Below are 16,407 nucleotides of genomic sequence, written 5' to 3'. Positions count from 1 at the left end.
GAGCTATTTTCTCCTCTGGCTGAGTTTTGCCATCATAGCAGAGGTACTTGTCCTCTGGGTTCTTTGGCCCTTCTTTATGAGCAGTGACAGTCTCTGTCTGACTAACTCTATTCCTGGAGTGAAAGCTTTGTTTCCATAGGGATTCCCTCTCTCTCTTTCTCTCTGGATTTTCTTTTTTAGTGGACAGACAAGTTTAAATACTTGCTGTGTGTAAAATATTTCTTCCGTTCCTTTTTGTTTGCAGGGGCCAGAAAAGAGCCGGTGGTTCGTGCCTAATAGATAACTCTGTTGTGTGTCGATGGCACATGGGAGATAAACCCCCTTAAAATAACAGAGTCAGCTTCCTGACTCAGTAGCAGACCTACACCTGACAGAGTTATGCTGCAGTGCCAGCAGCACATTTCATGCCTTTCCACAGCGTTTTCTATGTTATAACTTTCCTTTTTTTTAATTCTCTTCTTTTATTCTGCGGAGCCATCCACAAAGTTGCAAATGACCCTGTCTGCTCAGACCAGAGATGTCCACATTCCCTTGTTCAGTGAAGCTATGGGCAGATTGCCCAGCCTGTGCAACTCAGGTGCCTACATTCTCCTGATCAATGGAGCCATGATAAAATAGCCTAGTCCCTTCTGCCCAGATGTCCACATTCCCCTGATCAATGGAGCCATAAGCAAATGACCCATTCTGTTTAGTCCATGGACCCAACATTCCCCTGATCAATGGAGCCATAGGTCAATGACCCAATCTCTTTAGAGCTGGATCCTGTATTTACTTATCAATGGAGTCATGGGCAAATGACCCAGTCTGATTGATCCAAAGATCAACACTTTTAGACTGATAGAGCCATGTGGGAATATATTGGTGTATTCACTCCTAGTTCTTAATTATACCATGTGCAAACATAATACTTCACACTTCTATAGAGCCTTCCAACATGAAGTGTCTCAAAGCAAGTTATAAATAATAACATATGAAGCCCTGAAACAACCTTCTGAGGATCTCTCAGACTGGCACAAGGGAGCCGAGGCCCCAAAAAGTTGATCAGTCTGTTTAATCTGTCTGTCGTCCCTGTACAAGCTCCATTCTTCATACTTACCATCAAGCCATCAGGACACCCGAGAGGCCACAAGTTTGAGAAAAAAATATTTTAGTGGCATCTTGCACTGTGACATGTCAGCTGAGGAATACTGACTGGCATGGGTTTAAGAGCTGGAAGATCTGGATTCTAGTCCCAGCTCTGTCACTGACCTCCTGTACAACCATGGGCAAGTCATTTAATCTCTCTGTACCTCAGATTCCATCTCTGTAAAATGCGGGATCATAATACTGATCTACATCACAAGGTAGACTGTGAAGTTTAATTCAATAATGTTTGTGCAAAGATTTGGGATTTTCAATAGAAAAGTACTATGGAAGGTTCAAAGCAGTATTTTACTATTATATATCTTGAATCATATTTAAATCTGAGAGAAATAGAAGTGCATTGTCATATGCTAGCAATACATCTGGCCCGGTGTAGTATAATATTAGAAATCTTTTATATATTAGTGTAAGCCACATTTTTCAGGTGGTGATAAGTGATTTGGGTATCCAGTTAATTGCCCATCCTCTCCAGATATTAATAGATATCCTATGTAGCAGTGAATTCTTTAGGCTGAAAGAACGGCTACAGAGTGCGAAGCTCTCACTACTGTTCTGCCTGCTGTCATGAAGGTGTTTTGCATTTTGTTTCTTAACCTGCCAGCTTGGAAAATACTTGGACTCCTTATGGATTTATTGTTTTGCAAATATTTTCCTTTCAGGCCTTGCATCTCTTTAGGGGAGTTGCTTTGACATTTCCAAATCCTCTTAGAGCTTCGAGTACCTACCCATCAGCAGAGATGTTAATAGCCTTGGAAGTCCTATAGCCTCCAGTTCTGGAACAGCAATATTCTGTTCCATTTGAGACACAGGAATTTGCTCACATGATTAATTCATGATGTACTTCTGCTTTTTAGAATAAGATCAATGGAGAGATTAGAGTCGTTTATCCCAGTCTTTCCCAAAGAAAGATTTTTACAACATTAAAACCTAATTCCAGGGACATAACACAAGTGAACTCATGTATATGTTCTTCCCAGGCTCAGCAATCACTAGCTCCTTGCTAGCCTTCACTATTACAAGAATCACAGAAACTGAAGGCCCCTTCCACGCTAGGGAAATTTGCACCAGAGTGCTAGTGTAGACATGTTGCACTAATGCAAAGTGGAGTTTGAACTGGTGTGACTTATTCTGCAGTAAGTCAAAGAAAAGCAAGTCTTGCTTTACACTGGTGCAGTGTGCCATTAAAGGTTTGCACAGGTGTCTGCAGTGAGTCACCTGAATGCATGCCCCATTTTGCACTGGTGGAGCACACCTACATTAGTGTTTGATTCTGTTTAGCTACACCAGTGCAAATTTCTCTAGTGTACACACAGCCTGAGTTTCAGATTCTTCAATCCATCACACTCCCCGGAGGAGAACCAGGGTCCTTGAAACCCTGAAGATAAAATCTGCTAGACACTTATAATTGTGTAGTGTAATTACTGTTTCTTTGTTGCCTATTATTATTATTATTTTTTCCTGACCCTGCTTACATTTTATTATTGTTTTATCATTAGTTGATCAATTGTTTTTTATATACGTTATGATGAAGGTGAGTAGGCATAATATAAAATACTGGTATTTATCAGGTGGGATCTGACATCCCATCTGATATATGCTTCCAGGGATAATTTCATAATAAATACAACAGTCTACTAAAAATGGTTTTGCTAAAAAAAGAGATGATAAAATTGTATTTGTTTGTTTTCATTCCATCAGAAGGAACACTTCCCTAGTTAGAAGTCGAATATATCCAATGATTGTGTATATCGCTTGTGTGCTCTATATAGATTTTTTTAGTGACTTAGGACAACACTAAAGTCATTTCAATTAGTTACTCATTTCATGTGGTATGAGTAACTACAAAAAAAGAGGCAAGGTGTTCTTGTGGCTAAAGAAAAGGAGATCTGGGTTTGATTCAGATCCCTAACATAGACATCCTGCCTGGCCTTAGGCAAGTCACTTAGAGACTGCCCCTATTTAAATCCATGGGAACTTTCCCAGTGACATCAGTGACCTCGATCACTGCCTGCCTCAGTTTATCCATTGGTAAAATGGGGATAAGAACACTTAGCTCCTTTACAGGAGGGTGAGGGGATTAATTCATTAATGTGTGTAAAGTGCTTTGAGATTCCCCAAGGAAGATTAAATGAAAAATATTAATTTTAACTTATTATTTTTTAAAAGGTGGCCATCTAAATAATGTCTGTGCTGAATTGTAGGAGGCAGATTCTTGTCGTACAAAGAGACATTTGACTTTTACATTTTGTGTACCTTGCGGAAAAATTGATTTGTTTATTAGCTTTCCCTGGGTCAGTTTTAAGTTTGGCATCCCGACAACGTTCCTGGGAAAAGGTCAGGAGACTCTCATAAATGAATAATTGTGTTGTTCATATTATTATGATGCCAACTCTTGATCGGGATGATTCAAAGATGGCTTCCCAGTACGTGACATTTATCATTAGGATATTGTATTCTATTTAAATCCATCACCGTGGTATCTAAGCCTTTCTGCCCTAAAGTTTTGAGTACCTTTCCCCAACACTAGAGTGTAGGTTTAGTGAGAGTTGTCTGTGGGGGAGGGATAACTCAGTGGTTTGAGCATTGGCCTTCTAAACCCAGCATTGTGAATTCAATCCTTGAGGGGGCCATTTAGAGAATTGGAGCAAAGATATGTCTGGGGGTTGGACTAGATGCCCTCCCCAGGTCCCTTCTAACCCTGATATTCTATATCTAAAGGACAGAGTCCTCTTCTCAATGCTTATTACAGATCCCACCCTGATAAATGCTGAGCAACTCCCATTTTCCACCAAATTTGATGAGTTGAGGGCTCTCAGCATCTCATTAGAGGCTCTCAACATCTTATGGAAATAGATCACAAGTCCTGAGTTACCTTTATGACCAGAAACTGAAATTGCATCTGAAAGCTTAGTAAGGATTTTCAGGCTTAAGTGCAGATCTGCTATCAAATGCCCATTTGTCACCTTAGTTCCCCCTCCCACTCCCACTCTCACTTCTAATTTTCATCATTCAGCCATGATTCATAAAGATGTACATTATCCTTAGGGTGACCAGATGCCCTGATTTTATAGAGACAGGCCCTATATTTGGGGCTTTGTCTTATATAGGTGATTATTACCCCTCCACCCCATCCCAATTTTTCACACTTGCTGTCTGGTCACCCTAATTATCCTGGTCTCCGCTGACCATCCTAATAGTCAGGAAGTTAGCAGAATCCAGTTCAAAACTAATCAAGACAGCCATCTTTAGGGAATGTGTTTTTCTGTTCACCAGCTGGCACAGCATTGTAGTGGATGATATTTTATCTCCAATCAAGAGGGTCATCTTCATTCCAGAGACAATGACTCAGATTTTTGATTTCTTGCCATTCACTGAATCCGTGTTTTGCTTCTCCACTCCTGAGGCAGATAATTTTGTTTTTTTAACATGATCTCCCAGCCTGCAGTAGTCAGAAAAGATGTGGACACAACAAAAGCTCCCCTCATAGCCTCAGGTCAAGGAATAGGAGTCACGCGTGCAGGGCAGTTCCTATGCATGCTCTCTTACAAAAGAAGATCCTTGTACAGAACAAAAAATGGATATTGCAAATCATTGCTAAGATATGCCGATCACGTTGCATGCAATTGGCTTAATGACGACAATAATGTCCCTGCACTCAAAGCATGCCCATCACAAAGAAGCCATAATAAAAACTTCCATCAATCCAAAATGTTCTTCAGTAGTAGGTTGCTTGCAAGTTGATTTAGTTTTGAAGGGTGTAATAAGCATTTTCAGCTCTCAAATTTTCCTGCCCTTTAATAGATGTTATATGATCAGTCTAATGGAACGACAGTGCCAAATGCATTATTCCATCCTGCAGTGCAAGAGTAATCTTTGTGCTGTTTCAGAACATCATTAGAAACACACAGAAATTCCACTTTTCTTTTTAGCTATCTGAGCATCTCATTGATTCACGGAACAGGTTTGCTCCAAATCCACTGCATTTCCATCCTCTCACTATGGACAGTAAAACTATGGAGCAATTAAAAAACAGAATATGGCAATTTATTAAAGAAAAATCTATGCATTTAATTTTTGTTTTGCACCTATGATCCAGTTAAACCCAGCTACAAAGTGACATCTTGGGTTAGTTCTATGCTTCCAGTGCAGTGGGGAGCTGATACCTCTTCAACTGACATTTGCCGTTGGCAATCTCAGTGATCAAATTTTCCATTCAACATCCAGCCTTCTCATCAGTATGGTGGCCCCTTTTGGATTTAGAATATCCAAAACATTTCTCCTAAATTCATCTCATGAGAATATTTTTGAGTACCACAAGCTACTATCCCCATTCCACAAAGTGTTACATTCCATTTGATAACAATTAAAAAGCACTATGGAAGGAATACCCAAATTTTGGGCCACAATAGCAATTAGCCAGGAGTCTAAGGATCATACCTATGCAGGGCAATCCAAACAGTATGTCAGAGCAGCGGTCTGCTGCTGGTGGTTGCTGTTGCTGGTTGGTGGTGGAGTAATGCACAGTCTTAGAGGAATTATTTATTGCTTAGAGGTCAGAAGGCAATGGGAAAGGACCCTGTGTGATGAAGGAAAAACTATTTAACTGGGAGGGTGGTGAAGCACTGGAATGGGTTACCTGGGGAGGTGGTGGAATCTCCATCCTTAAAGGTTTTTAAGCCCGGCTTGACAAAGCCCTGGTTGGGATGATTTAGTTGGGGTTGGTCCTGCTTTGAGCAGGGGTTGGACTAGATGACCTCCTGAGGTTTCTTCCAGCACTTATCTTCTATAATTGTATGAAGGTTAGAGACAGACAATACTGAAATGTCAATTAACTCCCTTCCTTCTCCCCCCGCCCAAACTTTTGTGGTTTAGATATAATAATATAATTTCATTATATAAAGCAATGCTGTGCCATCATCTAGAATACTATGTTCAGTTCCAGTCCCCCTTCTCAAAAAGAATGTAGCAGAAATAGAGGAGTTCTAAAGATAGGCAGTGAGAATGAACAGAGGTGAGGTTTAGTCTCCGTGATCCATTTTGTCTTTGGCTCTTCTGCTGAGACTACCAGCAAGGTGTCAAGTAGTGTTGAATTAGCACTTGTCCCATGTTTGGCAGGATCATCCCAGTTTCTTCAAATCAGTCCCACATCCTGCAGGGAAGGAATGCAGGATAATTGAAATGTCCCAAAACTTGCCCCAGGCCTATACAACATCATGATCTTGCAATGGGATCGTCAGGACCTGAGGCCTTTTCCATAAGGCCATCACACTGCAACACAACATGATGTTTCCTCATGAGGCAATGAGTGTTTTCTGAAACCCAAACTGCAAACACCAGTGTGATGGGTTCTGTGATATGGACTCCAGTCTGCTAGGAACTGGACTGAGAACAATGAAACTCATTCACACTGGCTGCTGAACAGCAATCAAAAAGTAACAACGTCCAGTCGTGATTAGATTGGATCTGATGACCTAGGCCGGATTCTGATGGGAAAGGCGCCATTGCCCATCACCAACGCCACTTTCCTATGCAAAGCTCCTTGAAAGATTTCCGAAGAACCAATCTGCAGAACAGAGATCTAATGGAAATCTAAGCTGCCACTGTCTTGGTGATTATAGTAATACATAGAAAACCACAGAGCAATTAGTAAATTATCTTCTCCATGGAGTTAAAAACAAAAACCATGAAGTTATCCACCAGGCTAATAACTTCTCATACAAATAGATTTTTTCTCAATCAAGACTTGAAAAAAGAAGTGGCAGCTTCTCCAAGCTTTTATATAACAGCATGAGGATGAGAAATCTATTTGGTATCTGCTGCCCAGCATGTCAGGAAGTGCAGAAATAATGCTAGAAAAACAATGTCTTTTTCTGGCTAGTTTACAAGGTGCCAAACAAATATCCCTGACATGGCTCATTATAAACCTGGCTCTCTGCAGTTCATATAACAGGGAGGCAGGCCCCCAGACTGTCCCATCTCTGCCCCAATTGTTCCTTCCAGGTTCAAGTCACCGTGAGACACAATCCCCAGTCTCTTTAAGCTTGTCCTCCAGAGAAGTGAAGTCTAGCAGTGTTATCCGCTTGTTTATTCTGCTGGCATTAACTGCTTCCCGTCAATATGCCTCTGCATTTTCTCTCCTCTACAGCTCAAGTTAAACTAAATGCTGAACAGACAGCCCTAGTCATAACATTTGAGCACTTGCCCTTCAAAAGTGACTAATCCCTCGTCGAATCCTTTCCAGCTGGAAGTTGGAAGAATCCACGGATCACGCTCAGGTCTGTTTGCTATGCCTGCTGCAGATCTCCTGGACATTTCACTAGACCATTTGACTCTGTCCCTAGCACCTCAGCTATTAGGGGGCTTGATCTGACAGAAAGATGAGCAATCCCATTTGTCATTGACGTCAATGCTTTGTTGAATCAGACCCTTAAATAGCTGCTGATGCCTCATTGAAAATCTTGTAAATTATTAACATATCCACATATTGCAGTTAAAGAGAAGGCTCTTCCATCTTTTATTTAAGGGCATTTGCTTGAAAATAGTTTTCCCTGCTTAAAGGGGCACCAAAATGCAAGTTTGCCCAGAGTGTCATTTTCCCTAAGGCTGGCCCTGCTTAAGAGATCACCTGGTCCTGCTGCTTATCCCTCTGTGGAGCCCTTAACATTGTCAGTTCGCTAATCGTTGTGATGCCTCAAGTAGATTATGGTGTCAAGTGGGAGGAATAAGCAGTGGGTCCAAATCTTGCAGCCCTGACCTCTCTGTCCCTAATCAGGAAAAACTATCATTGTAGTCATTAAGAGTTTTGCCTGAGAAAGGACTGAGCAAATATTGTGCATGGATATCCCTCTTCCCACCCGTTTGCAGCACTGTCCTCTTCTTTCTGAACTCTGAGCAAGGCCTTCTGTGGCTCAGGGATCTGTATGTCCAGGTACGCTATGCGCACATAACCCTGGGCCCCGCACTGGTCCACACTGACTTTTAAGAGGATTCCTCCATGTGATGCAGAGCCTCCTCTGGGTAGCAGCTACCCAGGGGCTTTCTAGCAGTGTTGCTCCATTGCAGTTAGAGGAGGCAGAGACCCAGGGCCTCCATGGTGATGGCTCTGCCCCATGCTTGAGCAAATTGGTGCTTGTGAAGCAGAGCTGCACCCCCTTACACCAGGTCTGCATTTGACCCTCACTGTGGGTTTTTTAATATGAATACTTAAAAATCTGTTAGCTTAAAAGCAACATCTTTGACAAACAGGCAGCACGGGGCATTTCCATATCCAAAGGGGTCATCGTGGTTTAGACAATGAAGAGTGTACAAGTCTTCCAAACAAGGCACATTTCACATGTTGCCTAGGAACCAGTTACCTTATTCAGGCATAAACAATTCTTCTCTCTCCTCCCCCCCCACCAGTGAATTCCAGTAATGGGCTCGTTATATCACACTTCATTGGTGTCATCTGTCACACAGACACGCACATAAATGGATGGGCCTTTGATATAAAACTCACTTATACTCTTCAGACCCAATATCATAGAGTCTTATTTCTAATCATCAGTTCCTGGGGCTTTAAGTAGGACACTGTGATACAGACCCTGCATCTTAATGCCTTCCTTTTATACAAACATATTATTCTACAGAGAAGAACATTTGTTTTCATTTCCGGATGCTCTAGTTTATTAAAAATGTGCTCCTAATGTCCCACATCCTTGAATGCATGTGCTGTCAGTGTGCAGGTTCTAGAATTCCCATCCTTATCTCCACCAGATGGTGTCTGAACTTCCAGGCTTCTGAGCACACCAAAAGTCTGACTGCAATATTGAATTAATTTTAACCTTTTGCCTTGGCCACATCTTCAGTTAAATTATCTGTCCCTAACGATAATATTAGTATTGGTACCTACATACAATAGTGAGTGGTGCATTAGAAATGTAGACATATAGACAAGTAATAAAAAGTTCAATATACTGATGCATAATGCCACACAGAAGCATTACTGTAGACAGATGTTTTACTGAAGGTGAGCAAGTCTTCTAAAAAATGTTATTCCATAAATATGTGCTGGGGTTGGATGAAGCTGGTGGGCGTAACAGTCATCCTTCATTCAGGATAAATGTAAGAAGCAACTAAGCTCCTTTTGGAGTAAAATAGCTGAAGCCAATAGGAGCCACTGCCCAAAACATACGCCACATGCAAGGCTGGCCAGGAGCAGAGCTATGTGGATGGAGGGATTTCACTGGCAGTTGAATACAAACACAGATGGCAGAATATTGCTTTGGTGGAGGCGTGTGTATATATGTGAGCACATGCAGCCAGAAACATCACAGAAACAGAGAGAGAAGGCAACAGAAAGTCAAAGGTAGCTAGAGAAGAACTTGTAATGTGATCAAGAGAAAGGTAAAAAAGAGCTTTTGGGGTACAGTGCTGGCTGGAAAAAGAGGCTTGGAAAAATGGTTTCCTCTTGTTTGATTCGTACTGTGTTCAGGGAAACAGGACTTTGTGTGCATTCTTTGTAAATAAGCAGGATTGCATCAAAGAAATCCCTGGCACCATTACCAATTTCTCCTCCTAACAGAAACAACCTGCAAGACTTTGAATATTGGCTACCAGCTCAGGTCAGAAGGGGTAACAGTAGCATCTTAATCGTCTGAACATTAATTGGTACCTTCAGTTGGGAACAAGTTAGATAATTTCTCAGAAGTTACCACCTTGCGCTATGAGTTCACCAGCTCTCACACGAAGCTGGCTTCAGCAACTGGATGTGGGAGCTCCAAAGAAAACAAAGGATGCTGCAGGAAATAGCCCTGGGGATTCCTCAGGTGGCACTCTTCCTTCTGAGTCAGTATTGAATCAGTGTCCTAGGGGCACTGTGCAGATATAGGTGACATCTTTAGAATAAGATGTAAAAACTGAGGTTCTGACTACATATGATTAAAAATCCCCTGGCACTTTTTGTAAAAGTAGGACTGTTAGCTCAATGGTTCTGATCAACTTTCACTTTTGGTAACTACATTCCGCCTCCCTCTCTCCGTCCATCAGTTTCAATAGAATAAAAATCTGTTGTCATGATCCTGGCTCAGAATAGCTAATGCATTTGTACCCCAGACATACCCATATTTCAGTGATGATGGTGAATTAAGTAGTCCTCATAAAGTCTGTCCAGAACTTCAGTATCCTTTGGGATTCTGGGTGCCGTATAAATGAAAGATGACTAATTTTATTGCTGCACATCAGTATTCCTCTTCATGTTCTCTGGGAGGATGTTGCATTGTGTTGCTGTGCGCTGCTACATACCTGCTACATTTCATTGCAGAGGTGGCTGAACTTTGGTGGGTGAAGTGATCCTATCTGTTTTTACTTCATTCACCAGTTTGTAGAACTATTTGGGCTCTTCAAGGTTGTAAGGTCTATGTAAATATATTATTAATAATAATAATCTACATTTCCAGCATATATATATATATAATATAAAATATTGGCTAGATGATAAATTGAACTTTTTTGCTACACAAACTGACGTGTCAGTGCAGAGGCTTGTGTTGGATGAAGCTTTTACTGTCTGATTTTCTGCCCTCCACATCTCAGATTTAATTTAGCAGCAATACATGGTCTTAATGATATTCTCCAAGGTCAAGTGTTACAGAGACAGGGCTTTTGTTACAGAGGCAGGGGAAAGAAGTATGGTTTGTAATTAAGGCCTGTGACTCAGGACACCTGGATTCTACTCCTAACTTTATGAGAAGCCTCCTGTGCGACCATGGGCAAATCATTTAGCCTTTCTACACCTCAGTTTCTCTATCTGTAAAATGGCGATAATGCCATTTATGTGTTCTGAGGTGTGACGCATTAGATTTTGTAAAGTACTAAGAGCCTTGATCAGAAGGTGCTATAACAATGCAAAATGAGTATTAGGTGTTTAGAGAGTATGTTGATGGATGCAAAAGAAATAACAAAACGGAAAACATACAAGTACATTGTCTTAAGTGCAGTGCCACTTTCCTTATTTCATGATTTAAAAAATCACATTCGCTAATTAGCAGAACTACAACTCAAACAGCAGGACGGTCTGGGAGTCAAATCAGCTGCCACAAATTTCCAATACGTGCACCATCCATATGTATAGGTCTTATGCTGCCAATGCACAGGGGTGAATTTCACCTTTCACCCCTCTATGCCTCAGCTTCCCAGTCTGAAAATAAGGATAATAATTCCTTAACCCCTCAGGCAGCTGTGATGTAATAAGCACCACTGGAATTCCTACAGTTTCATTTTATGCAAACCAGGGCATCTCTTCACTGCAAAATAAGCGAGGATGTGCGAAGTCCCAATGCCAAATCTGTGACAGCATGATCACTTCTATGACTACAATTGTGATGCTATAAATAGGACTATGACCTCACTAAAGGATCTTAGAGAAGATATAGTAAGGCTCTTGGAGGCACTTATTCAAATGGCTGTAATCATAGATATTCCTAAGTGAACCCAGGAGATGTCTAGCCATTCATGTATAACTGTCCTCTTTTTCTTCAGGTTTGTTCACATAATATGAGAGGCAGTATAGTCCAATGGAGAGGGCATTGGACTTGGTTGGAGTTAAGAGATTTAGGTTCTAAGCTCGGCTGTCTCATAAACCTGCTGCATGATCTTAAGTAACTCACTTGTCTTCTCTGTGCCTTAGTTCCCCGTCTGTAAAATGTGAATAATGATATGGGGGAGATGATTACCCCCCTTGCCACCTGAAGTGCTTTGAGATCGATGGACAAAAAGTTCTATATATGAAGTAGCTATTTTATTAGTAAATAATTAATAACTCCTCTTTAAAGAGACATTGTCAGTATAAACATACTGTATATTTCTTTAAAATAATCTCCTTTTCTATCTAATGGCACTTTAGAGGATTAACACAGAACAAGTTTTACAAATCTAATTTACTGTTCAGTATTTATGCTAGTTTCCCATTTTCCCCCTAACTTCACTCAGCTTAGACAATGAAACTAGGTTGGTCAGTTTCACGTCCTGTTTTTAAACAGTTTCACTTCCTAATCCTCAGGCACTAGCAAAATATTGTATGTGGCAACACTGAAAGTGACTGTTTACATTAAAGATGATTTGACTGACCTAAAAAAACCCATGAAAGCATTTGTATTTCCTTTCTTTTACTGAAACTTTCCCTTCGTTTTCCCATCACCTCCTCTTTTATTTTCATAATGGAAAACCTAAATGTTGTGCCTACCTTTATTTACTGATTTGGACAGTGTCCCTTTCAACACGTTGTCTCTGATTTTTAGCCAGTTTTTAACTGACCCTCTAAATATGGTCCAAATGTCAGTTATCACTTACCTCACCTCTAGTGCAAGGCACTGCATCTGAATACCTGGAAGTGCACAGAGACCCCTCTTCAATAAGATCATCTTGAAGCCCAAACGTTGCTGTACAGTTGGCGGAAAAATATTTGTAGGATCTCCACGTCTGGCCATTGTCCTGAGACCTTTCCAGTACCATAGCAGCTGGGCGTGGCGACTTGAACACTACTATGACGTGAGTCAGGTAGAACGCTGTTTCCAAGTCCAGCCTGATTTCTTCCCTGTGTACCCCTTGTGCAGACTGCCACCAGGAGCCAGGATTTAGGAAGAAATCATCTGTCATATCAGAGGGAAGGTGGGAGTTATCAGGCTGATTGGCATTGCATTTAGTGCATCGGGGCTGCCCACAGCCTTGGGAGGCCCAATGAAGGAGGTGCTGGTCTGGGTAGAAGCAATAAAGTTCTGTGCTGTTCTGCCCACATGTGGTAAGAGAGACTGGAGTCCTGCCGGTTGCTAGATTCCCTACAGGAGGATTGCAGGAGTGGCCATCGCAGCGGAAGGTTCGTAGCTTTACTGGATCTGAAATACAGTAGTAAGAAACAAAACTAAACAGAACTTCTCAGGCCACTCTTGTTATTTAAATATAGGGAAGGAGTAGGGTGACCATACAGCAAGTGTGAAAAATCAGGACGGGGTGTGGGGTAATAGGAACTTATATAAGAAAAAGACCCAAAAATCAGGACTATCCCTATAAAATCAGGAATCTGGTCTCCCTAGGAAGGAGATACAAACTTCTGACAATGTAAACCATCATGGAGACATTTGTCCATCTACACCACTACAGAATTGTCAGAACATTCAGCACCACAACGAGGACAGATTTTTTTTTTAAAGAACGCAGCATAGAGCATGCTGGTCTCTTCAGAAAATGTGACCTAATTGCCACAGGGTTAGTTTCTGGGTGAATCTAGCCTTATTTTAGGTGCCAAACTGGGAACTGAACTCTTCTGAAAACCTGGCCCCAGCGATCAGTGCTGAGCACTGGAAAATCCTGCCTTGATCTCTTCTGATGATAATGTGACCCCTCTTGTCCAGTATTACACATCTATATATCTCTTTAATGATAGAACCCTTGTGTTATCTCGCTTTTATTGTACCCTAGTGAAGCTATGCACCTACAGAACAGGTACAGTCCATGTATTGTATAGTATATTATTTGGTTTGCAAAAGTGCCTACAGGCTCCAATCAGGGATTGAAGCCCCATTGTGCTGAGCTTTGTACAAACATATAACAAAATGATGATTCCTGCCCCCAAAATTAAGGCCAGTATTTTCACACATGGGTGCCTAAGTTTAGGTACCTACATCCATATTTCAGCTCCACCCAAGTGGCCTGATTTTCAGATGTTGAGCATCAACATCACCTGGAACTGTGGGGTTTTAGCAGCTCTGAAGTATCAGTTCCCTCATTTAAGTACCTAAATATAGTGTCAAGTGAGGAACTTCAGGCAACCCAGGTTTGCAAATGCTGGGCAAAATGTTGAGAAACCAAGGTCTACTGTTTATATATTTATTTCTTTAGAAACTAAGAAAATTAAAAGAAATCTAAAAAATCCTAATATCTACATTTGTTCATCTCTATAGTTCCTATATGGAAATCATTAATACCTTGTGACATTGAAGTTATAGGTCAGTCCCAAGACCTTATTATCAGTCTAAGGAGAATCACCTTTCTAATGACATATGGCACAGTCTTCATTTCTTAACAGTCCAGAAGGAGTTAGAGTCTGACCTTATAAGGTCATAAATCTAATCCGAGGGGAGGTCAAAAGTCAAATCCTAGGACTCTGTACAAGTCCTACAGGAAATGACCCTTCCAGAGAAACTTGGAATGGCCTTAAATGCTTAGTAGTCTAGAAGAAGTTCAAAGATCAACTGTTAATTCAAGATTTAGCAAATTATGGGCCAAATCCTGAAATCCTCATTCAGTTTTTATTCTGTCTTACTCAGGCAAAACATCCTTTAAAGTCAAGTTAGACCTGGGAAAAGACCTGAGGATTTAGCCCTATAAAACTATAGAAATTATAAGTATTGAACCATAAAGTCCAATTTATGGGGAAAAAATGAGCCCAGCTCGTATGGCTTTGCTCCTTGTTTCTCTTCTGTCCTTCATTTTGAGGTAGATGGTAGCATTTATGCTGCAGATCTCAGGAGCGAATGGTGAGGATCGTCACTGGTCCGAGAGCAGTGCTGGACACAGATTGTGTCTCAGACACACAGGCAGTCTCTTTAGGCAGGGCTGCTGGAGCTGTTTTTATAGTGGGGGTGCTGAGAGCCATTGAACCAAACTATAAATCCTGTATTGAATGGAAGCCACTTCAAGTCAGGCAGTGCTGCAGCACCCCTAGTTCCAGCACCTGTGTCTTTGAGGCTGCCTCGTGAATATGTGCAATATGTTCCAATGCTCCCCACAAAGTGCTGGCCGTACTATGCAGACTAGTGCAAAGAGGGGGCAGGACAAAGGCCCAGCCGTGCCCCATCAACCTTGAGAAGCAGGAACAAGCAGTCCCTCAAGCCTGCTGGAGCTCTGATTGTTGGAGCCTTCTTGCACATGTCTCCAACACTGCATTGTTGAGCGAGGGCCTGTCATGATCTTGCCCTTTGCACCTTTGCCCCATATTTTGTCTCATATTTGTGTATCACAGGCTAAAAGTTAGGAGTCGGAGGGACTAAGCTATCTGTCTGGCAGCTTAAAGATGCAGTAAATTAACTGAAAAATTACGAAAATTTTAAAAGATGTGTGTGTCAACAGAGCTCCACAGCCTGCTGCTGATGATAATAGTTCTACAAACTAATACTGTAAGAGTATTGTAATGAAAACCAGAAATCAGGCACAAACCATAATTAATACGTCCTGGCTGGGTGACTAGCTCTGCCTACTGCTACTTGGCTGGGAGTCTGGCTCAGGCTCTGCTTGTTATTCCCTGAATACAGCTCACAAGTCCCTATGGCCAAGGATTACTGGCCAGAGCACTGCCTGTGAATTGGACCCGCAGCCAGAGTAGAGCTGCTCTCTCAGGTCCCAGGACTCACCCTGGGCACAAGCCCGGAACCTCAGTTGATCCCATGACTCATCCCTCGAACAGAGCTGGCAGGGGCTCATCATTCAGGCATGCCGCTGCACTGACTCATCGTCTGAGTAAGGTCCTACTTAATTAGCGATATTGCGGAAATTGAGGATCCTGCAATATTAGGTTTCCACCACAATTTTTATTTTAATTAGCTTACTTTGTACAGTCCACAATTTTGTATACATCTTGAGGTTTGCAACACACACTTTTTCCCCCATTAGTACAGTAGAACCCCATTGGTGACCAGCGTCCTTGGTTGGCCAACAACTGCTCTGACTGGCCGGCCACAGTTTTGATATATTTGCTCTCAAGTTATCAGCTTGTCACTTTGAATTGCATCTATGTATTGTATGGCTATGCGAGAACATCAAGGTTCAAAAGCTTAATCTGAAAGTTTGTCTGAATGTCTCTTTTTCTAGAAAAAGGCTTAGAGATCTCCTGAGTTCAGACACCTGGACAAGGTGTCTAGCGCTTCCTGGTTTCGGCCTTGTTGCTGCAGTCCTGAAGCCTTACAATTCCAACTGCTCTGCAGGGTGAGTTCCATTGAATAACACTGAGTTCCTTTTTTTTAAAAAAACCCTCACTTCTGGCAGATGAGGTAGAATTTTAAGGCTCTCAGGCTGCAATGCTTTGAGAATATCTTTTCATGGCATTTTGGTATCTGAATTTCCTTATTTTACCTAGCCCAGCTTGTTAATGTCTGGTCTCTGTCTTGTGAGATTTCATTAATGAGCTCTGAGACCCTTGGGTGAAAGACATTGTAGAAATGGAAAATATGGTTGTTCCTGTATTCAGTTTCTGTGTTTAAAATGGATCAGATATTATCCTCTCAATGTGGTCAG

At 41.6% G+C, this 16,407-nt stretch overlaps 1 protein-coding gene across 1 annotated transcript in view; it reads right to left on the bottom strand.

The window, feature by feature from the left end:
- LOC115655451 (netrin-4-like) overlaps positions 1-16,407 on the bottom strand; it is a 64,223-nt gene that overhangs the window by 42,910 nt on the left and 4,906 nt on the right. Inside the window, exon 2 of the mRNA XM_030570898.1 lies at positions 12,472-13,013. Within this exon, the coding sequence (XP_030426758.1) occupies positions 12,472-13,013 (542 nt within the window). The remainder of the gene's footprint in view (positions 1-12,471; positions 13,014-16,407) is intronic.

Source organism: Gopherus evgoodei, chromosome 7, assembly GCF_007399415.2.
Source record: "Gopherus evgoodei ecotype Sinaloan lineage chromosome 7, rGopEvg1_v1.p, whole genome shotgun sequence".
NCBI lineage: Eukaryota > Metazoa > Chordata > Testudines > Testudinidae > Gopherus > Gopherus evgoodei.
The sequence above is the reverse complement of the archived record's forward strand: the minus strand, read 5'-3'. Positions and strand labels throughout refer to the sequence as shown.